The 23,044-nt window shown below is 40.1% G+C and overlaps 2 protein-coding genes across 2 annotated transcripts; both read right to left on the bottom strand.

Annotated features, from left to right (window-relative positions):
- Positions 1-492: 492 nt before the first annotated feature.
- On the bottom strand, positions 493-4,532 carry LOC135472190 (uncharacterized). Its single transcript, XM_064751569.1, has 3 exons — positions 3,826-4,532; positions 1,958-2,049; positions 493-1,027 (listed from the first exon to the last, which is right to left on the bottom strand). The coding sequence occupies exons 1-3, from the start codon at positions 4,461-4,463 to the stop codon at positions 924-926; spliced, it is 834 nt and encodes a 277-aa protein (XP_064607639.1). The 5' UTR covers positions 4,464-4,532; the 3' UTR covers positions 493-923.
- Positions 4,533-4,555: 23 nt separating this feature from the next.
- Positions 4,556-21,805, bottom strand: LOC135473200 (acid-sensing ion channel 4-A-like). The gene is made up of 7 exons (XM_064753043.1): positions 21,669-21,805; positions 16,473-16,640; positions 15,402-15,518; positions 13,956-14,077; positions 7,170-7,354; positions 5,447-5,506; positions 4,556-4,630 (listed from the first exon to the last, which is right to left on the bottom strand). Exons 1-7 carry the CDS (start codon positions 21,803-21,805, stop codon positions 4,556-4,558), a joined length of 864 nt encoding a protein of 287 aa, XP_064609113.1.
- Positions 21,806-23,044: the final 1,239 nt, after the last annotated feature.

Here is a 23,044-nt window from a genome sequence, read left to right as displayed (position 1 = left end):
ATATTCCTAACAAGCAGAGCATCAGTATATCATCAAAGTATACCTTTATATCCATTTTATAATAGGTGTAACCATGGAACAACCAGTTATGGATCAAAAGCAGGGTAGACATACAGTATTCAGCATAGGTCTATATGTTGATGGATCCTCTCTGGATCAAGATTCAGACTTAAGTCATAAATTGCTTAAAAACAAAGTCATAATAGGAAAGGGCTGTACTCGAGAATAGTACTTTTTCTGCCGTAAAGAATCAATGTTCAAATTTTAGACTTTCGGGAACAAATCATTTTTATTGGAGCTGTTTTTGAAATTTTGACCTAAGTTCAGTGGGACGGTGGTTTACTGTAAGGAACCCAGCGATGGGCGGAGGTTTACTCCGGACACTCATGCTTTCTCCTTCCATGAGACTTGACACCGTCAAATATTCTTCGGAGAATTCTTGAACTCGGTGTAACACAGATTTTGACATTTTTTGGGGGGGTGGGGGGGGGAATTATCAGGGGAGAAAACTCAATTTGGAAGCTAATGTCCAAGTGCCGTCGAGTGATCTCCCTTTATTTTTCTCTGGCATTATTCACTGTTTCTTCACACTGTGCTGAAGGAACGGTTTCTCTGACGGAGGATAAATAAACCTCATTCATTAATTTCTCCTTGTATATCTAGTTTTCTTTAGTAGTAAAATGAAAACCCTGCCAATCCGACTTAATTGATCCCAGCTGCCCTGAGCACACAGTCCAAAACATTGTGACAAAATTGTTAGTTTGCGAAGCCTTGATCTGGATAAATATCTTGGACACCTCTGTGGTTATTTACAAGCAGCGTGTCTACGTGTCCATGACGTCATGCACTTGACTTTGCAATATCGCTGTGAATTTATAAAGAAAGGTGTAAATTCTTAGACAGGTGTATTTGTACATGGATAATTATGGCGCACAGCAAAAAATTTTGCGAAAAAAGAAGTCCACGATTTCAAACACAGTGAGTAGACTTCCGCCTAAGCACAACCCAAGACTTCCGCCGACATCGCCTGAAAAAAAATCGTATTGTGCAGATTGACAATTTTAGTTCAAAGAACATGTATACTTATCGCAATAAGCATGGGTCATTATCTCGAAAAATGTTATTGGAATAACAGTAAATTAATGCCATGAGAATAAAGCCTATTTAATAAAGGAAATATGATAACAGTCCAGTAATGTGGTCGAGTTATTAATGTATCAGCGCGGCGCAATGACCCCGAAGCCTCTCGTCAATGCGGTCGCTGTGAGGTCAACTACAGCTCATGCTGGCTTTCTCTTCATTCATATATGTGAAGGTCTGTGGCATCCTGCGGAAGATCGCTAGTTTCCCCCGGACTCTGTCCGGTTTCCTCCCACCCTAATGCTGGGAGCCGTCGCATACGTGACATATTCTTCCAATATATCATATATTTGAAAACTTTCAATCAAATAAATAAATTAATGAAATATAATGGTGGAAAAGCATTGACTTATTTATTTGATTGATGTTTTACGCCGTGGTCAAGAATATTTCGGTTAATCGAAGGCGGCCAGCGTTATGGTGGGAGAAAACCTGACAGAGCCCTATGGAAACCCACGACCACCCGAGGCTGCTGGCTGACTACGACCGGAGAGGAAGCCGGGATGAGGTGGGCTTAAATTAACAGCACCGCACTGGTGAGAAGCTGCTGGGTTATTGCGCCGCGCAGGCATGCTAAACCTCTCGGCCATGGAGGTCCACTGATGTAAAAATAGAATTAGTATTACAGTTTATTTATAATGCTCCACTAATATCATTAAAATATTTGTGAACTCTTAAGAGTGCTCTGTCAAAATTAGATTATAACAAATTTTATTTCTCTGAGTGCATTATTAAAAAGTACGTATAAGTCAATTGATACGTCATTGGGACTGCCCTGGTTGAAAATAATGAATATAAGACAAGATGTAAAACTTACACATCATGGCGACAATATCATAGGCGCAGTCCTCTCTGGTCGTAGTAACTTTTATCTCCGGGTAGAATATATCAACCGACCCGTAGTTGTCCCTGGAAACATTCAGACGAGCAATCATATGAATACCATTTAAAACATACAGTCATAGTCATACAATTATGCTAATTTCAGAAATAAAAGGTCAAAACCACCATTAATATTGAACCTGCGGATAAGCGTGCATGGGTTTCCCCCGGGCTGTTCGGTTTTCTCTCACCATAATGGTGATCGCTGTCGTATAAGTGAAATATTCTTGAGTACGGCATGAAAGACCAATCAAATAAATAATTAAATAAATTCATTAAAGGTGGAGAAAACGTAAATAATTACATGAAGTTCAGACGAAATAATGCTAAAAGTTAGTTGTATATGTGCTCCTCAATATTTTGTTCGATTTATCTTTGAACAGAAAACGAGACTTGAAGACAGTTTTTGTACGGTGGGTATTTGGGACAACCATTTGGTGTATATAGTCTTTGTATAAGAATGTTATAAATAATGATGTAACACATGTTTAATAAATAAATTTACACTAGAATTTGGTCTTTTCGGCTAACAAATGTTCTCAGCCTAGAATTTGATCACATTTATGTTTTAATATTTTCATAAATATTATCATAATTCAGATTAAATGCATGTGTTATAAACAACAAATTTACATTCAAATAAGTTTATTAGACAAGCATCCCATCTTGATTTAGAACATTATTATGCAACGACGATAAATACCAAAATGTGATCCCATATTTTCAAATACTTTCAGGAAAAAAAAATCGAAAAATATATTAAAGCCCAAATTTGCAAATAAACTTTCACATGCTTTCATCTGATTTTGGTATCTTTTTATGTTTTCTTTTTCTTTAATATTGTGCCCATCTGTATAAATGTAAAACATCAGGCTCCGTCAGTCTACACAAAACGGAAGCTCTTTAACTTCAGACCTCGCCCAACAACCTATCACAATTTTGTGTTTGATGCTCGGCATTCACAGGAGCTTAAGACGCAACTTAACTGGCTGTATGGAGATGGTCCCAATCGCGGATATTGAACGGCCTACACTGTACACTTAACGACCATAGTACAACACCAGTACTCCAGTTGTGTCGCGTTGTTAGTAGACACCCGTTAGCCAAAAGGACTTCAAGATCGTGTTTTTAAACTCTTTGCAGTAAGTCTTTTATATTATATTTTAAGTTTGTCATGGATAAAAAAAAAACAACAGTTTTGTGGAAGTTTATGTAGTTCCTCTGGACACTGTATAACTAAGACGTCGAACTTCGCACAGGCTGATTGACTGATTGATTGATTTATCTCGGTCACATCTAGACTAATGACTACTTAAAACAATGTTTGACTGAACAATCATTTAATTTTCGTAAATCTTGGATTGATCGTATGAAGATCATGGCGAATCTGAAGATATTGCCAGTGAGTGCGAGGCTATCGGGGAGGTGGCACATGGTTTTCATTTTGTGATCAGCCACGATCTACCTAATTGTGACTAATCTTCCTTGGTAGTGGCTTTGTCATACGAGCTACTCACGAGCACTGCAAACGATTTCCACGAATCATATGTATATTTGTGCCACGGACTTCCTTTGATTTCATACAGTCACGTGACTGCCGCTGGTAAATTGCAAGAATCGATGAGTCAGTTTATGTGGGATTGCAAACGACGCCTTAGGTTTCTTTCGGGGAAAATCGGCCGCGAATAACCACGATAAATAGATCTCAGTCGTCGTCGGTAGCCATAGTTCTGGAGTGACTGAGACTTTTACTGATTGAATTGCCAATTAGATCTAATGGTATACAAGCTTGAGCTGTGTTACCTGTAAAATGTAGCGTCCAGTGCCATCTCGTTCCAAGGTAAATACCACTTCCCAAGATTGGTGCTGACGTGCTGCAATAAGATGTCGTAGCTTTGTTTTTGATGCTCAACCGATTCGTGGGCTTTGTCAAACGCTTCGCGTATACCAGTCAGTACCTTCAGAATCAAGGTTACGTCAGAACTGTTTTCGGAGCTAGTGTTGCAGTTTGCGCTGATGTCCACGAGAACGTCGTCCAAAATTGATACAGCACCAGAACAGTTATGACCTAATTGGGCTACAAGTGTCAACTCATACTCCGATTTCGTCAGTAGTTTATGTGCCAAATCTACGTTCAGTTCAACAGTCTGGATTACGTTGTGGGGACGGTACCACTCGCTTAGAGGGCGTTCACCCTTGAAACCCTCCGACAATGTCTCCAGAGTGGAGAATAGATCTTCCTGACAATATTGTTGTGAATTATTTGTCTTGCATGACAAAGCAATTGGGACCAGATGCATGTGTGTCTTGGAGTCTATTAAAACGTTGTAAGCTTCCCGTACAGGTGTGATAGAGTTATACACCACGCTGTGAATGGCATCAACCAGGTCAGTACTTCTGGTCCCTCGTAGAAGGACCCAGTCTCTCATCATCATCCCCATGACGTATTGGGCAAAAACCTCATCGCCAAACTTTTCTTCCAACACAAACAGATTCGCTGCCAGGTCAGATATTTTCACCTGAGACACAGATGTCAAATAACTGATGATTTGGCACGGCGTTTTACATTGGCAATAAGTCGAGTAGATGGCCTTAGTCGGAAAACTGTCTGCAAGAGATACAACAAAATAATATTTAATGCCAAGATCCAACATACAGGCTGCATCAGTGAAATAAAAAACACCAGTATTCCCACGGGTATTGAATAGTTCCACTACATTCACATTAGCCTGTTTATGAATCGTCAGTTAACCAGCCGTCATACAAGTTAAAAACATGATAAAGTTTTATTTATTTCATTTTATGTTTGTATTTGTGTATTTATGTATTTATTTGTTTATATTTTGATGTCACACTCAGAAATAATTCGCTTATCTGATGGCCCACGGTATTATTAGTGCAGGAAACAGCTGTGCTTGGCAAAAACCATTCACCTGTGGCGAGTTACTGGTGAACTTCCCCAAGTGTGACGCATGTCTAAGTAGTGGAAGGCATGTGGTCTATAGGGAAATTTATGTAAGACCATCCAAGAAGAGCACTGCTTGCCACCAATGGCTCGAGAACGATGGAACCAGCGGGACCATGAAAATATCATTGCAAAGCTGGGGTTGAACCCACGTCACCGGTGGCGTAGTAAATACTGGGCAAGCACCTTGACCAGGAGACCACGAGACGGTCAGAAGCTGCGATTTTTGGTTTCGCTATCGTGGTATAGACTACAATTACAGTTATTGTACCCTGATATACCAGTTATGTGAAACGGTTTTTTATTTTTACCTTTTGGTGAAACTCCTGGGGCGTTTGTTAAGTCTACTCGGAGAAAAACAGCAAGTTATTTCAGCAAAACATATTGTATTCGGAGTGAAAAAAAAAGCAGTTGTGCTACAAAACCCTAAACAGCGAAGAATCTCAATAAACCAATCACCTGCTTCTGGGAAGACACAAGACACAGTCTTGAACACATCACATTTATCTTCCTGACGGGCTGCAACAGAAAGAACAGCAACAAGCGGTCATCCCATTTTAAACATCAGTGTACTCACAACTGATATGATTTCATCCAGAAATAAAACAGAGCCTATAATGCGAGATAAAAATAGTTATTCCTTCAGTTTTACGTATAGGAATAAGACGAAATCATTATACTGTTTTTTTATGTATGATGCTCGGTTATTTCACCAAACATTTTTGTACCGGTGCAGGAGGATAACAGATTATTATTATTATTCGATTAATAATAGGGACAAGTTTGTCATAAAACGATCGGAAGGAAATGATCCCAAAGACAGCAAACGATGGAACAGCAATCTGACTGTTTGCTATAGGTTTAACTTTGCTTTTAACATGCCGGAAAAATCATACATCATCCAGACTGTCCAGGAATACTGACAGCAGGCCAGACACTCCTCCTTGATTTACCATCAGATCATGATTTAGGCTTAATGTTTGGATGTAAATCCATATAAAGCTTACAATATTTACAACAGAATGTCTCAAAGGTGTGTTAAAAGCCATTTTAAAGTTAAACACAAAAGCTGGCTACACAAACGATTATGGAAGCTACAGATGACGATAAAACTCACATACTGCTTTAACGGCGAAGGAAAATCTGAAATTTTCTGAAGTCCTCCACCGGCCCTAAAAAAAGCTTGTTTAGCTTAAAATCAAGGCCAAGTAATGAAGTGTCTTGACGACATAAAATTGGGTGTATAACATGCCTGGACAAGGTGATGCACGTGGTGAACTCTTTTGTTCTTTTCTGCTATACATGTACTTCACAGCTTCTGGCAGCTTTAGTACCAAACTAAAATCCATGGTACATTAAAAGCACTGCAACGTAACACCGTAGACTGATAAATTTTTACACAGCTTGGACCATGCTGGCTTCGTCTGTTTCAGCAACCTGCTGATGGTCGAGGGTTTCACCCGAACTCTGCCTGGTTTCCTTCCACCATAATGCTGACCGCCGTCGTAGAAATGATATATTGCTGAGTACGGCGTAAAACACCAAGTAAACAAATAAATGCACAGCTTGGACCTGTATAGACCGGAAAATTACCTCCATTGCCACACAAAAATGAGCATATGCCATACAGTGCTGCTTAGTTTTTGTATCTTTCTGAGTGGTTTCTGACTACAGGGCCTTAAACTTTCGGGAAGTTACTTATATGTGTGTTTGGAATGGTGTTTGTCTCACCGTTAAGATAGCCTGGCATGTAATGGTAGATACATTTACACGTGTCCCGTACGTATCTGGTAAGACAATCAAGTTCACAAGCCGACCGAGTATATGGCTGCCCAACCGGAAAGTACGTCAACTGGCTTCTTCCGCAATTCCCATGTTTGTTTTGATAACTTGTTCTCTGTGAACAAGAGTTGTCGTTATGGTAACAAATAGGCCTAATATTTATTAAACTCTCCCCACGGAATTGGTGGGAAAATTCTTATATATACTCGACGACAGCTTTACGTATTGTTCTTAGGCAAATTCATGAAGGATTTTCTGGTGTTACATTTCTGCTTACTTTCGGATAGTTTTGTTGTAATTTACACCAGAATGCCTTAAAATTTTTCATGTAAGCAATTTTAAAGCTATGCACAATCTTGACACCATATGAATACTTGACCTTAAAATACAGATTACTTACGTTGAGGAGACCGAGAGAGATAGAGGTGTGATAGCCGGAAGTGACGGCTAGGGCTCTATTCAGAACGAGGTTGGGTATTTCTGATTGGTCATGGATTAGAAGATACACACCCGCGGTGTTTGTTCGACTGTATGAGTACTCGTATTGCTCCACGTTCAACTCTAAGGTAAGTCCGCCATTCTTACCTGTTAAAAAAAAAGGAAGTTAAACAGTCAGCAAGACAGCTGTGCATTTAATGATTGAACCAAATGGTATAACATCCAGCTGGATATCAAATAGTCAACCATTAAGCCTGACATCCAAAGGTTCAATGAAATGGTTAGCCATTAAGCTTGATTTCAAATAGTTAACCATTAAGTCTGACATCCAAAAGTGAAAGACAGCACCTGGTTAAAATATATTTGAATCGAAAGCAGGATATTCAAGCTTTCTAAAAGTACCATACTTTATCATTTGAATGAGATTTTACCGAACAACATGTAGAACAAAATGACAACACTGCACAAATGCCTGGGGTGAATCGAGGCAGCCATCTTCAGAATATTATCCAATCAAACACGTTGCTATCAGATAGCGCGGCGTAAAAAAAGTTGACGTAGTCTTTACCTATTCATTCCATGAAGTGATATGTAATAACACAAAAATATAGGACATCAGTTTGACATCGTTTACAACGATTAATTACGTGTAACCGAAGCGCCATTTCGCAAAGTGTTCCTGGGTACGTCTGTATCATTTACGTACACCCCGTGGGGTCTCCGGGGTAAAAAGAATAGGACCTTAGCCCTCTAGGCAAGCTTGTCGTGAAAGGCGGCTAACCTACAGTGTGGGCCCGGTGAATATAATATGCTCACATCATCTCTGTTGTGTGAGAGGCAACCGGGGAGCGACCTGTTGGCCGTAGGTTGCGACCCGTAATGGAAGAGGACGGGATCCTGGTGGCTGAGGGCGTGTTGGTCTTACGAGACCCTCAAACCCAAAACGCCACTTTGGCCCTTACTTCTCCTGGACGGGAGGTCAGACAGGCCCGGTCCAATCAATCAACTGGATGCGTCAAGCTTACACTTGATCCCGTTTGTCATTTGTTCACTTACTGTAAGTTGTGAAGTTGGTTTTTCTTTGGATGTTCTTTCTTTGGGTCAGTGTAGAAGGCGGTGGCCATTGGGTCAATCAAGTAGATTGAACTTAACCATTAGTTAAACGCAGTTTGTTGGAGTATATCGTTTGTGGATTCCGCAGAGGTGGATTCGCCTTTGGTGGCACTTCGTGGTGGATGGGGGACACGAAAGGTGAAATTAATAAAAATACATCATGGTCTCCTCACAAATTTTAACAGTCGTTGGAAAGAAAAGAAGAAATGAATAACGCTAGATACTGAAGCACGAAACAATTATTTTTCCTACTTTCCTAGTAAACAAAAATCAAGACAAAATGAAAATAGATCCATTTGTTTAAAAAAAAACAGAAAACTATGCTGGAACTTTAAAACAAGTCAAGAAAATTAAATCTGGTAACATTTTGTTGGAATGTTCCAGAAAACAACAATATATACGCTTACTGAAAGTTCACAAAATAAGACAGCAGACTGTCTCTGTTTCTCCTTATAACATCTTAAACAGCTGTCATGGCGAAATCCGTGACAGAGACCAAGGCCTTGCCGAAATGACGGAACAAAAAATAACTGAAGAACGTAAATACTAAGGAATGATGGATGTAAAACGCTTCATAATTAAAAGAGATGGAAATCTTATTAAAACGAACATATATCTGCTTCCGTCATTTATCTTTCTCTGGCCGTATATGTAAGGGTGGAGTTGTTTATACCTCACCACACCCGGTGTTTCTCCTGCCAAAGGTTTGGCCATGGCATTAGTCAATGTTACAATAAACTGGTGTGGTTTAGATGTGGGAAGCAGGTCACGAGGGCTTCGACTGCACAAAACCAATAAAATGTTTGAATTGCAGCGGAACCCACATAGCCCTATCCCAGGGCTGCCCTATATTCAAAAAAAAAGAAATCATATCTCTGAAATGTAAAAATAATATATCACAGGAAGAGCGGAACCTAGTCTCTGCCACGTATGGCCTTACTAGATCTACATATGCCAATGTTGTAAGGAAACCCGATTTATATCTTCTTAGAAACCTGCTACTTTACCTGATTCTCCTGCAGTTTTTTTATTTGACCACACATTATGTGTAAATAAATCGAAATCTCACAAAACTGTTGATTCTTCATAGAACTCAACGGGTAACAAATATAAATCTGGTAAAAATCATAAGAGAGATAAACATTTTGGACCCATGGAACGTCCCTGTAAGGCCACTAGGGATGCTATTCAAGCTTTTAATAGGTTTGGGTCATTGAAGGACGTTGATACTTCAACATCGGATGCAGACGTGATGGATACATCATCTGCTGCTGCACAATCTCCCAGCAGATCTCCCAAAAAGGGTCGTCCCCGGTCTAAACATAAATCACCCATACGCCTCCCTCCATAATGTCTTCCTTAGACAAAGTTATACAGTGGAATTGTTGAGGTGTTACGGTAAATTTTACTGAAATAACACAGCTGGTTCAATCTTTAAATCCAATTGCCATTTGTCTGCAGTAAACTCACCTGAAGACATATGACAAAGATGAAATAACTCTTAAAATTTATACACCTTACGCCACTTATTCTAATAAGGAATAGCAACTTTGTGGCGGCTCCTCTATCTTCGTGAATAATAATATTATTCACGTTCCTGTTGCCCTCGATAGCCCACAGCTTCAGGCTGTCGCTGTGTTTTTTATCGGAAACAATCACTTTATGTTCGGTTTATGTTTTTCCTCATTCTTCGCTGTAACTTTCGCAGTTGAATAATTTAAAGGAACAACTGCAAACCCCTTTTATAATTATGAGAGAGTTTAATGCCAATAATCCCCTTTGGGGATAATAATATAATGACAAGGGCAAAATAGGGGAAGATTTTTTTTATCTAAAGACGAACTGTGTTATTTCACTGATGGTCCTAAGAGCTATTTATATCCAGTAATGTTTCATATTCTGCTATAGATCTCACTATCACGAATCCATCAGTTCTCCCGGATTTTCTCGGAAGGTGCATGACGACCTCTATGGTAGTGATCATTTTCCTATTGTCCTAGAGCATCTCACTTCTAATTCTTCGAAACGTGTAGCTAGGTGGAAGTTCGATAAAGCAGAATGGATGGCATTTGGGGTGTTCTGTGAGGCCGACATCACTCCGGAAAATCACTATGCTGCAGATCATCGTTTGTTAAAATTTAATGAACTTATTTTAACAGCAGCTGATAGAACCACACCTTAGACCTCGATAAATCCAAAATCCGAAAGTAAACCGGGTACGATGATGACTGTCGCAAAGCCATAAAGGACCGTAAAAAGGCAGAGCGCAGATTTAATCATTGTTCTGATAAGAATAATTTAAACCAGGTTCGTATATTTAGAGCTAGCATTAATTAAGTCCAAGAGACGATCTTGTTGGCGGGACTTTGTTCCAGGCATTACGTCAAAAACACCCATGCATAAGGTCTGGAACATGTTACAGAAACTTAAGGATATTCTCCCCTCATGATATCTCAAATAAACTAGCTTAAACAATATTCCAGAAGTCATCTTCTGAGAGTTATTCTCTGCGAGATTTTTAGCATCAAAATAAATAGTTGGGCTAAAACTCTTACATCTGGTACGTAGGGTTCTTTGTATATTAATGGTTTCCGTATATGCTACCGCGTTAAGAATATGAATAACATCGACCGGCAACTGCAGCTTTGTCTCAATAAGATTGAGAAATGGACAGCTTCCAACGGTTTTAGATTTTCTATGTCTAAAATTTTCATGTTTTCATATGTAGTTACTCACTCGCCTGCCTTTCAGAAATACAGTATAATAAATTTAAAAATCCCTTAATTCTTGAAAGTTTATCCTTACCTAATTAAACTAATTAAAAGAGGTAAAGATATATATTATATTTTGTTGGATATCCATGGGATACAACGTCGTAGACAGGAATACTAAAGCTGCCATTAATAAATCAACATCCAAAATTAAAATCCCTTATACTGATTAAAGGTCTAATATTCTTAAATATGTTCGTCGTCTTTGGTAGGCTGAATGAGATTTACAGGTGCATAATAAACTGCACGCTATTCAACCTCTCATTGGCTGTAATTCTTATATACATGGTGGCTCAGTCGGTAGCGCTCTAGTTCAGCTCATGCTGGCTTGCTCTCCGGCCGTAAGTGGGAAGGTTTTCAGCAATCTGCGGAATGTCGTGGGTTTCCCCCTGGCTCAGCCCGGTTTCCTCCCACCATAATGCTGGCCGCCGTCGTATAAGTGAAATATTCTTGAGTACGGCGTAAAACACCAATCAAATAAATAAATAAATATACACATGGTATGTCTCGCAGAGACCAAGTAGTTTTAACAAGGTGCCGTATCTGCCATTCTCGTTTGACATTTTATTCTTGATGGGCGCACTGCTCCACAGTGTGTTGGATGTGATGCTCAATATTGCATCAAACATACCCTTGTTGACTGTGTATTCTTTGCTCAAGTTCGAGAAAAGTTCTACCCAGTCAACACAATATTCGATGTGTTCGACGCCTTTGCTGGCGACGCTGTCATAAATTATTTAAGGCCATTGGCCTATATCATAAAATTCAGTTCTTAAAAATATGTACAAATATATCATATATTCATAGGTTTTACCACAATGTTATAAGTATATTGTGGTTTTCGAATTTTTACTAAGGTTTGGTTCTTTTATAGAGTCGTTTTAAACATGTTCGTCTATTTTAGTTTTATGTCAAGTGTTTCTTTATTGTATCGAAAACCATTCACTGGCTCCTGTTTTAAACTTCTCCTTGCCACGATATGGCTGCAAAATTGCTAGTGTGGCGTTAATCCATAATCATTCACTCATTCACGTGCCACCACAGATGTAAAATCAGTTGATTTACAAGCCGTGAATATCAGTTGTTGACTTAACATTCAACGATGGCATCACATATTATGCCAGACGGTAGCATACTGTCTCGGCCCAAACTGTATTCATCTCCCCAAATTACATTTTTTGTCGTTCATTTAAGCGTTTAGTCAGCAGTTTATAAATAACAAATATCCAGGTCAGTGCAAAATTCATGAGGGATGCCGAAGCTAGGTTTATGGGAATGAGAAGACAGCATCTCACCCGACAACGCTAAAAATTAATTAAAAATCTTATGATATAAGGTGTTTTCTCTGAATTTATTATAATTGAAGAATCTAAATTTTGTTCCTTCGTCTTTCTCGCATACAAGAGATGTTCTCTTTGTTTTCTTTTATAAAATAGAGCGAAATTATTGAGGCGCAGTGTTCAAACCGAGGTGCTTCTCCGCGATAAGCACTCCTTTCATCTTAGAAGACACCTCTACAAAATTGAAGCATAAAATCCAACGACAGTCGAATGACTAGGTCAGCCTCATTGGTACTTTGATTTATTTTCATTAGTTTCAGAATTGAGCATGAATCTAGTTGTACAACAATCCTTCTGTAATTTTGTAAGCATTTAATTCGGGTTAAAATCCCCAGCACCACCCCGCTGGATGCTACGACCTGAACCAGGAATACTGCGGCCGTACACCTACAGCTAGGCTATTGAAGCAACGTCGCCGGATGCTACGACCTGAACCGGGAATACCGCGGCCGTGCATCTGCATCTAGGCTATTGAAACAGCGTTGCCGGATGCTACGACCTGAAGCGGGAATACCGCGGCCGTGCATCTGCAGCTAGGCTATTGAAACAAGGTCGCCGGATGCTACGACCTGAAGCGGGAATACCGCGGCCGTGCATCTGCTAGGCTATTGAAACAACGTCGCCGGATGCTACGACCTGAACCGGGAATGATATAGTGGGCCTGCTGTATCAACAGTTCAAGCAGTAGAAGAAATATTCCTCCAGTATGTCCAATTTCCTTGAAAGCTATATTTATCACTGGGGCGCTCATCGCCGAAGTCCACAGCTTTCATCTTTCAGTGGACATAAACATTAGTCAGATGCTGTCTTTCACTTTAAACCAAATGGTCCTAAAATATCATCATTAATGTAATTGATCTGCCTTTGTGAATGGAACGCGTTCATATCTTTGCATTTTCCTAATCAGTGAGGGAGTTTTGTCTCATAGACGGATGTTTGACACTAGGTCACCATTTGGTCTATATTTTGGATGCAATATATCAAGCTTTATTCGTCTGTTGTAGCGATTTGGCGGTGATTTTATTGTTTTATTTATCTACTTGTACGACAATGGTCAGAATTATGGTGGCTGGAAACTGTGCAGAGTTAGATGGGGGGGGGGGGCCAAGGCCGTGTGCAGGTTGCTCCCTCCCTTCCACAACGTGAGAGAAAGCCGGCATGAGCTGGACTAGAACTCACGGCGACCGCATTGATAGGAGGCTCCCGAGTCTTTGTGCTCAGTTACGGAAATCCCACCCCGAGTTGATCATTGAAGAGGAACAGAATCGACATTGACTGGCTAATAATGGAGACCAGGGTCATATGGGCTAAACTTTGCAGCCTTGGTCACAGTTGAATAAAAGTATCATACTTAAAATTCAACTTAGGCACGGCATAGGCTGGACTTGCCTATCTAGTACACCAGCCAGTGAGAATCGACTCTGTAAACCCAGAATCAATAGAAAGTGCATATTTACCGATGGATATTTATCTCTGATAGCGAACCTACGGTTGTCATTGCAATAGTAATGTAGAAACACTCACCACGTAAAGCCGTCCGCAGGCCGCCGTCTTTGTTTGCGCCATTGAACGTGTAGCAGTGACCGGCGTCTGTGAGTTGAGCTGTGAACCATTCACGTCGGCACGGCACTCCGTTGAACACACAGCTGCAGACAAGACCACAATGCCACACAGTACAACACCTAATGCAGCCTTTCAGGGCACTATTTACCTAATACTTTATCCAGATCCTTATATCCTGATATCCTTATTAAAATAACACATATCTCTGTCACCATAAAATCCATATGTGTGATTTAAAGTTACAATCGCCACGATAATGCCGGTGTGGCTGACAAATGGATCGATTTTACAGTTTTACACCACAACGTAAACAACGAGTGCAACATCAGTATAGCCATTACAACGCCTTCTGGGGTATTTACGGGTCAAAGACAGTAAAAACATTTCACAATTCAACATTATAACGTAATCAGTCTGTAACATCAGTCTCGTTATATCACAACGCCTTCTGGGGTATTCACGACTACAGAGCGAGTCAAGGGTGCTAAATCATTTCTAAGCTTCAAACTATAACACCAGCAGCGTGTAACATCAGTTTAGCGATCACAACGCCTTCCGGGGTGCGTTCATCTAAAGAACGAGTTACAGGTGGTAATAAACATTTCACAACTTCATATCACAACAGTCTATAACATCAGTCTAGCTATTTTGGGCGTACTTGTAGAACGAGTCAAAAACGAGACTCTGTGACTACATGCACGGTTTTATGTTGTAAACTTGGAAAATAAACATTGTCACCTGTAACAATGAAATCTGAAAATATCGTTGCATATCTACCAATACTATGAATCCTCAGAAACTTGGCCTCTGGTACTTCCGTCAACATTTTGAAAAAATGACAATCAAACACTATATACTATATCCATTGTACTGTGAAATTTGACAGTTAGTAATATGTATATATCTGATTAAACATGCAAATAACTGAAGTATGCAAAATCAAAAACAGTGGTATATCTATTACGTTCATAAGTCTGACAGTCAGTATCATTGATATATCAATTACCATTCATAAGTCTGAGATTACCGCTCTAAAGTCAATATCATTGGTATATCCAATACCGCTTTTAATTCTGGCAGTCACTGACATTTGCAATCTGCAACATCATTGGTGTGCCCATTATCTAAGATAATTTAAGCCTATAATGGCTATAATTGCGAATGCCAGTCTTTCCGTCCACATTCATGTGCTTGTGATATCCTTCCGTGTCTCGTCAGATGGATGTTGAGATTGAGGCCACGGACAGAAGACTGTCAAAGACAGTGATTAATCAACATTGCAGTAACATGATCTAACATTGTTGGAAATATTTTCTTTGACAACAACTTTAGTGATGCCTCTTACACATTCGCCTAAATGAATGGTAACCATTTTAAATGTAGTTCTTACTTTATACTTCAGCTTACCGTTTGATCATGCTTTCTATGGTGTGACCGCTTTGCTTGTAGAATGTTTCTAATGTGAAATCTGTTCTACCTCCAAACATTTGGCTCAAGTCAACGTCCTCCAGCCGACTAGCATTCCTGTTCAGTAACGCCATTAACATCAACAAAGACTCATATACGAGCGGTGATCTTTCTGACGTTTCCTCTTGAAAATACGGTGAAAAGAAAGTGGTGCTTATCCTGTGAAAAATTACAATTCAATGATAATCCCAATTCAATGACATTTCGCCTTAGTGACTGATCAAAAGTTCGCGGGTGTAGGTAACATGGTAAAACTCTGAAAACTCGGCACCTTGGTGACCTAAAGCAACAACCGATCTGCTCAGTTTTCTCCCACCACAATGCTGGCCGCCGGCGTGTAAATGAAATAAGTGAGTATGGCGTAAAACACCAATGAAATAAATAAATAAATATCAACATATCAAGGCTGTGCATTACTGGAAAAAAACATGTTAAACACAGCAAGCCTAAAAGCAAGCATACTCAAATCGGAGCGACAAGTTATGGGCCATTTTTTGATTGCCAAATGTAACACAAACGTTTTAAAAGCACGAACTGGTTATTTCCCACATGTGTTGTACAATGAGTCCTACGTTCAGGGGGTAATCATAACGAGACGTGTAAAATATATATAAGGTTAATTTTACTGATTTTTTCGGAAATTTTAAGATGGAATTAGATGTTTGAATTTTAAGGTAGGTTTTATGAACCGTATTGATAGTGTCTGGGCACTCTGGTGTCACTTTATATTCACCTTCATGCGATTTTCACAACATTATTTACATAATCTTTTACTCGTGGGTAATAATAATACATGTAAAAGCTTTGTTTACAGTGAGACAACAACTTTGACATTATAGTACCTAAACACCTTCTATATATACATATATATATATATGAATATAAAGAAAAATAAGAAATTAAATGAAAATATATTTACCAGTCTTTCGGTTGACAGCCCAGTGAGCATTGCTTCATTTGTTAGCAATCTTTCACTTTAAGAATCATTGTAAAGAGTAACAGTTGATATACCTGATTGTGTTTTGGTTACAGATTGTCACCGCTGGGAATGGCACATCAGAGGGGTAGACAGTGGACGTTGTCTGTATGGTGGGTCCGGATAGAAAGTAGTTAACGGTCCTGTACACCTGATAGACCAAGAAAGACGTTCCGGCCAAAAGCAACAATAGCCAGATCAGTCTGTAAACCAATTAGACAAATTATTTCACACAAATTCGTAAATGATATTGTTAATTTAGCTACTTCAGACAGACATTGCTCTGAGCTGACCAAAAAACAACACTAGTGAGATAGCTCTATACAACAATTATACAAAGTGCTTCACAAAAGATCGTAAACGATATAGTTAATTTAGCTACTTCAAGCAGATATGGTTCTGAGCTGGCGAAAAACAACACTAGTGAGATAGCTCTGAACAACAGTTATACAAAGTGCTTCACATAAATTCGTAAACGATGTTGTTAATTTAGCCAATTCGGGCAGATATGGTTCTGTGCTGGCGAAAAACAACACTAGTGAGATAGTTCTGTACAACAATTATACAAAGTGCTTCACAAAAATTCGTGAATGGTGTTGTTAATTTAGCTACTTCAGGCGGATATGGTTCTGAGCTGGCGAAAAACAACACTAGTGAGATAGCTCTGTACAACAATTATACAAAGTGCTTCACAAAAATTCGTAATCGATATTGTTAATTTAGCTACTTCAGGCAGATATGGTTCTGAGCTGGCGAAAAACAACACTAGTGAGATAGCTCTGTACAACAGTTATACAAAGTGCTTCACAAAAATTCGTAATCGATATTGTTAATTTAGACACTTCAGGCAGATATGGTTCTGAGCTGGCGAAAACAACACTAGTGAGATAGCTCTGTACAACAATTATACAAAGTGCTTCACAAAAATTCGTGAACGATGTTGTTAATTTAGTTACTTCAGGCAGATATGGTTCTGAGCTGGCGAAAAATAACACTAGTGAGATAGCTCTGAACAACAATTATACAAAGTGCTTCACAAAAATTCGTAATCGATATTGTTAATTTAGCTACTTCAGGCGGATATGGTTCTGAGCTGGCGAAAAATAACACTAGTGAGATAGCTCTGTACAACAATTATACAAAGTGCTTCACAAAAATTCGTAATCGATATTGTTAATTTAGCTACTTCAGGCGGATATGGTTCTGAGCTGGCGAAAAATAACACTAGTGAGATAGCTCTGTACAACAGTTATACAAAGTGCTTCACAAAAATTCGTAATCGATATTGTTAATTTAGCTACTTCAGGCAGATATGGTTCTGAGCTGGCGAAAAACAACACTAGTGAGATAGCTCTGTACAACAGTTATACAAAGTGCTTCACAAAAATTCGTAAACGATGTTGTTAATTTAGCTACTTCAGGCAGATATGGTTCTGAGCTGGCGAAAAACAACACTAGTGAGATAGCTCTGTACAACAATTATACAAAGTGCTTCATAAAAATTCGTAAACGATATTGTTAATTTAGCTACTTCAGGCAGATATGAGCTGTCAGTTCTGAGTTGACCAAGAGTAATACCGGCAAGATGGTCCTGTAAAACGGCTGGACATATTATCACAAATTCGTTGATGGTATAGTGAATTCAATTGGGTGCATATTCCCGCGAAATGGCAACTCAGGTCCAAGCCGGACTGACCATTGTTGTCTTGTAACACATGAGTACTACGTCACCAGTTTGTCCACAATACATCATTGCAAATGCAGGAATGGGACTACATAACTTTGGCGGCAAAGGTGTCTCCTTCCTTCAGACAGATGTAGTTCTGAGCGAGCCTTTGTACGTTTCCTAGCAGTGGGAACCACAAAATTGATCTAAAACAAAATTTTCAGCCTATCCATGATGTCCACATCAACATCAACGCTACTGTTAAAGGACGTGAAATGTAAACAGTGGGTACTCCAGTGTGCTGGATTAGGGGGATGGGGTGTTACTAAACTACCAGACAAAAGAAAGGTTTCACCCACTTCTTGAGCCCATAAAACAAAAACAAAGGCAGATATAAGAATTAAGAAGATTGGTTCATAAACAGAAATCATTGTGAAATATTCTCTCAAAAAAGGAATCGGTTTCGGAGGTGGATCTGCCGGATGTAGCGATCTTCAGCCGCAGTTGTTACCCTCGGTCTTCCCGATCTTGGTCTGTCTTGGGTCTGGCCTGTCTGCTGATAGCGTATCAACAACCTCCTGATGGTGGTTTGGCTGCAGTTGAACGTTCTTGCAATGTGACTTTGCGAGACTCCCATGGTGGACATACCGATGGCCTGGTCTCGTTGCGCTTGCGTTGTCTTGGCATACTGTTTGTGTTTTTTCGGTCACTGAATGTCTGCTCTTTCCAGCAAGAGTATTTATGCAACATTACCGCACGTGCATCACGAGCCATGCCTCAAAAGGAAGTTTTGCATGTGGTCGCAATTTCACAATTCCAATTGCTGCTTTCTTGACGATACATTCTGGTAGAGGAAACGATGCAGTCATACGCTAAGTCCTGCTTAGAATCAAACCCGGAACCGCGCTTTTACTGTTTTTATGACAAAAAATACGGCGAAACCTTTCTTTTGCCTGGTAGTATATATATGCTAACTTGCTGCATTATTATTAGTAAATAACATGTGATTTTAAATATTTTTTCACTTAGGTTTTGCAGCCCCAAGAATAAACACGATAAAAGACCAGCAGTGACGTGGCGAGGGTTCCAGTGCATGATGAATACTCCATTAGAAGTCTGCCCTGTTTTCATACCGGTTTACATTACATGTGAAAACTATCAAAATTATTGAAGAACTGAAACCCAAAAATGCTATTGATGTTTATCCTATCCAAGGGCGTGATTTTTGTACAATTCATCGTGTCACGGTTATGCCTCATCCATTTTTTATGACGTCATTCTATCATAGTTACTTTTGAAACAAGTGGATGGTCGGGGGTTTCCCACCATAGTGCAGGTCGCCATTGTATAAGTGAAATATTCTTGAGTACGGCGTAAAACACCAATCAAATAAATAAATACTTAATTTGGAAAGAGCTTAAAAGTTGGTGTATAAATCAAGCTGGGATATCAACTCTCTGGAAATTTATTTTCACGTGTGCTGACATACAAAATACTTTTGGTTTGTCGACACTAAGAAAAATGAGAACATTAATTGTGAGTGTATTTGTCTTTCTGTTAGAAACTGAAGACAATGTTTGCTGTGTAAACCTATTCCACTTCATGTATTTGTAAGTCGTGTACATGTAGGAATACATTTATCGGGGCTTTATTGCAAACTCTTGGAACTCTCCAGTTGGTTAAGACTGCCAAATGAATTGCTGAGCTAGTCTGTGTATGATTGATTGATTGTTTTGTTTCTCTTCAAATTAATAGCGGTCCACCAATCTGACGAGGGTAAACCAACAAGCTAACCGGGATAAAGCCCCAATCTGACTAAGGTAGACCAACAGGCTGACCGGGGCAAACTAGACTGGGGGTTTACATCAGTCAGATCTGACCGGGGTAAGCCACCAATCTGACGGGAGTAAACCAAAAATCTGACGGGAGTAAACCACCAATCTGACCGGGGTAAACCCTCAATCTGACCGGGATAAACCACCAATCTGACCAGGGCAAACCACCAATCTGACCGGGATAAACCACCAATCTGACTAGGGCAAACCACCAGACTGACCGGGATAAACCACCAATCTGACTAGGGCAAACCACCAATCTGACCGGGATAAACCCCCAATCTGACCAGGGCAAATCCCCAATCTGACCGGGATAAACCACCAATCTGACCGGGATAAACCCCCAATCTGACCAGAGTAAACCACCAGTCTGACCGGGATAAACCACCAGTCTGACCGGATAAACCACCAGTCTGACCGGGATAAACCACCAATCTCACCAGGGCAAACCACCAATCTGACAGGAATAAACCACCAATCTGACCGGGATAAACCACCAATCTCACCAGGGCAAACCACCAATATGACCTGGATAAACCACCAATCTGACCAGGGCAAACCACCAATCTGACCGGGATAAACCACCAATCTGACTAGGGCAAACCACCAGACTGACCGGGATAAACCACCAATCTGACTAGGGCAAACCACCAATCTGACCGGGATAAACCCCCAATCTGACCAGGGCAAATCCCCAATCTGACCGGGATAAACCACCAATCTGACCGGGATAAACCACCAATCTGACCGGGATAAACCCCCAATCTGACCAGAGTAAACCACCAGTCTGACCGGGATAAACCACCAGTCTGACCGGGATAAACCACCAGTCTGACCGGGATAAACCACCAATCTCACCAGGGCAAACCACCAATCTGACAGGAATAAACCACCAATCTGACCGGGATAAACCACCAATCTCACCAGGGCAAACCACCAATATGACCTGGATAAACCACCAATCTGACCAGGGCAAACCCCCAATCTGACCAGGGTAAACCCCCAATCTGACCAGGATAAACCCCCAATCGCACTGGAATAAACCCCCAATCTGACTGGGATAAACCCTCAATTTGACCGGAGTAAACCCTCAATCTGACCGGGGTAAACCACCAATCTGACCAGAGTAAACCACCAATCTGACCGGGATAAACCACCAATCTGACCAGGGTAAACCACTAATCTGACTGGGGTAAACCACCAATATGACCGGAGTAAACCAACAATCTGACTGGGGTAAACCCCCAGTCTGACCGGGTTAAACCAACAATCTGATTGGGATAAACCCCCAATCTGACCAGGGTAAACCACCAATCTGACCGGGTTAAACCGACAATCTGACTGGGATAAACCCCCAATCTGACCGGGGCAAACCACCAATCTGACCGGGATAAACCCCCTATCTGACCGGGATAAACCCCCAATCTGACCGGGGTAAACCACCAATCTGACTGGGATAAACCATCAATACGACCGTGGTAAACCATCAATCTTTCCCCCGAATGTGGTGTATAGTTCTGCATGCCATGTTGGGTTATTACAAGTCCTTAACAAACGTAAGTTTACGTAATCGACATTACGGGCCTTGTTGACCCCTTATTGTCACCAAGATCCCTACGAACAATGAAAGTTATTAATCTACAAATAACCGGTCTAAGACCAGCACTGAGTCCATGTACGTTGTGGTTAGTAGTGATGTGAATGTGGTGTAGAAGAAAACAAATACTTACCTCCGGGCAAATGATGTTCCCTTTTCGCATACCTGCCTAAGACCGGAAATATTGACATTTTCAGAGACGGAGACTTTTGGCTCTCCAGATATTCCAGGGTTCGCAACAGTCAAATCATCTACTCTGGCCTTGGTCATTTTGTAAAAGTTGTTCCGTTTCGAAGTTTCGAAGCCAAGTGCTCAGCACTGTGTGTAGTTGACCCTCTGCACACACTTATTTACGTTACACGGCCTTCACTGTCTTTGTCCTTGATTTGAACGTTTATGACTATCTATTATTATTGAGTATAATCCATTGCTGTGCGCTCACCTGCAATCTAGCCAACACCACAAATGATTGACGTGAATTTCGCAACTACCCAGTGTTCACGTTTGTTTGTAATATTAGCAATACACAAACATTAAAAACTGTCCGCCATGCCAAAAAGTATATGGGATTAGACAGAGGAAAGGTAGGATGAATTCTTTACTATAAATTAGTAAAACAAACGGCGGTGCAAATTACCGGGATGACTACGAACAATACTCCGACTGGAACAGTAAATAAAATGTGTCTAATCTGCGTTTTATAATGTTTTATAATGTGTTTGCTTTTGTAAGGTAAACATTTAAACAGTTGGAGGGTTTACTGAGGCAGGTAGCTTGGTTACCCGCATTTTCGCTAGTTGACAACATAATGCCAGTGAATACGGTCACTGATCGATAGAAAGACGCCTTAAGTAAACCAATAGCAATTTAAAACACCGCACTGTTCCAATAGTGAACAGATCTGTGAGTGTCGTTTGATGAGTCAGGCAATCTGGGATAGGCTTGCACAAATCACATAATGGCATAAACAAATGCAAAAATCTTGTGGTTTCAGCAAACGTTGGAAGAAATGTGGCTATATTCATGGAAAAATGTGTAGTTTTGCATTCTTCTTATATTTTCTTCCTGTATTTGAAACAAAATATGTTCAGTCAATGCTCTGCCTTTGACTTAGGATGCGTGTTTTTTTTCCATTTTTGTTGGATTTCCGCCAACGATCATTTGAGTTCCACCATTTTTGCATACATACTCTGAGTATGTGGAAGAAATTTCCTATAGAGAATCTATTTTTTGCCTGACTTAAGCACAAATGCTTTGATTAGTTGAGCAATTCGATTAAAAGTCCTTTGAAGGGTTTTTGAGAAACAGTAAGTTGGACCTAGGAAAATGCTATTGTTCATTATGTTGTGGGCAACGAAGGGCAATGTGTTTAGAGGTTATATATGCGCAATTTGGGCAATTAGGTGCAAGATTTGCCTCCGAACTGAGGAGAAACGGAGTACTGATTGGATAATACCGTTGATATACGATAAATGTCTGCACTGCTATTTTCAATCTTGAAAAAATATA

This window comes from Liolophura sinensis, chromosome 8 (assembly GCF_032854445.1).
Source record: "Liolophura sinensis isolate JHLJ2023 chromosome 8, CUHK_Ljap_v2, whole genome shotgun sequence".
NCBI lineage: Eukaryota > Metazoa > Mollusca > Polyplacophora > Chitonida > Chitonidae > Liolophura > Liolophura sinensis.
The sequence above is the reverse complement of the archived record's forward strand: the minus strand, read 5'-3'. Positions and strand labels throughout refer to the sequence as shown.

What these genes read in the sequence shown, in the direction of transcription:
- LOC135472190 (XM_064751569.1), bottom strand. Translation starts at nt 4,463, where the DNA reads ATGGGGATGATGATGAGAGACTGGGTCCTTCTACGAGGGACCAGAAGT. An exon ending in CTGGACGCTACATTTTACAG is followed by an intron (nt 2,050 to 3,825) that starts GTAACACAGCTC and finishes GAATGTTTCCAG; the next exon opens with GGACAACTACGGGTCGGTTG. An exon ending in TGATATTGTCGCCATGATGT is followed by an intron (nt 1,028 to 1,957) that starts GTAAGTTTTACA and finishes ATTTTTTTTCAG; the next exon opens with GCGATGTCGGCGGAAGTCTT.
- LOC135473200 (XM_064753043.1), bottom strand. Translation starts at nt 21,805, where the DNA reads ATGACCAAGGCCAGAGTAGATGATTTGACTGTTGCGAACCCTGGAATA. An exon ending in CCTGCGGACGGCTTTACGTG is followed by an intron (nt 7,355 to 13,955) that starts GTGAGTGTTTCT and finishes TTTTTTTAACAG; the next exon opens with GTAAGAATGGCGGACTTACC. An exon ending in TCTCTCTCGGTCTCCTCAAC is followed by an intron (nt 5,507 to 7,169) that starts GTAAGTAATCTG and finishes TTTCTGTTGCAG; the next exon opens with CCCGTCAGGAAGATAAATGT.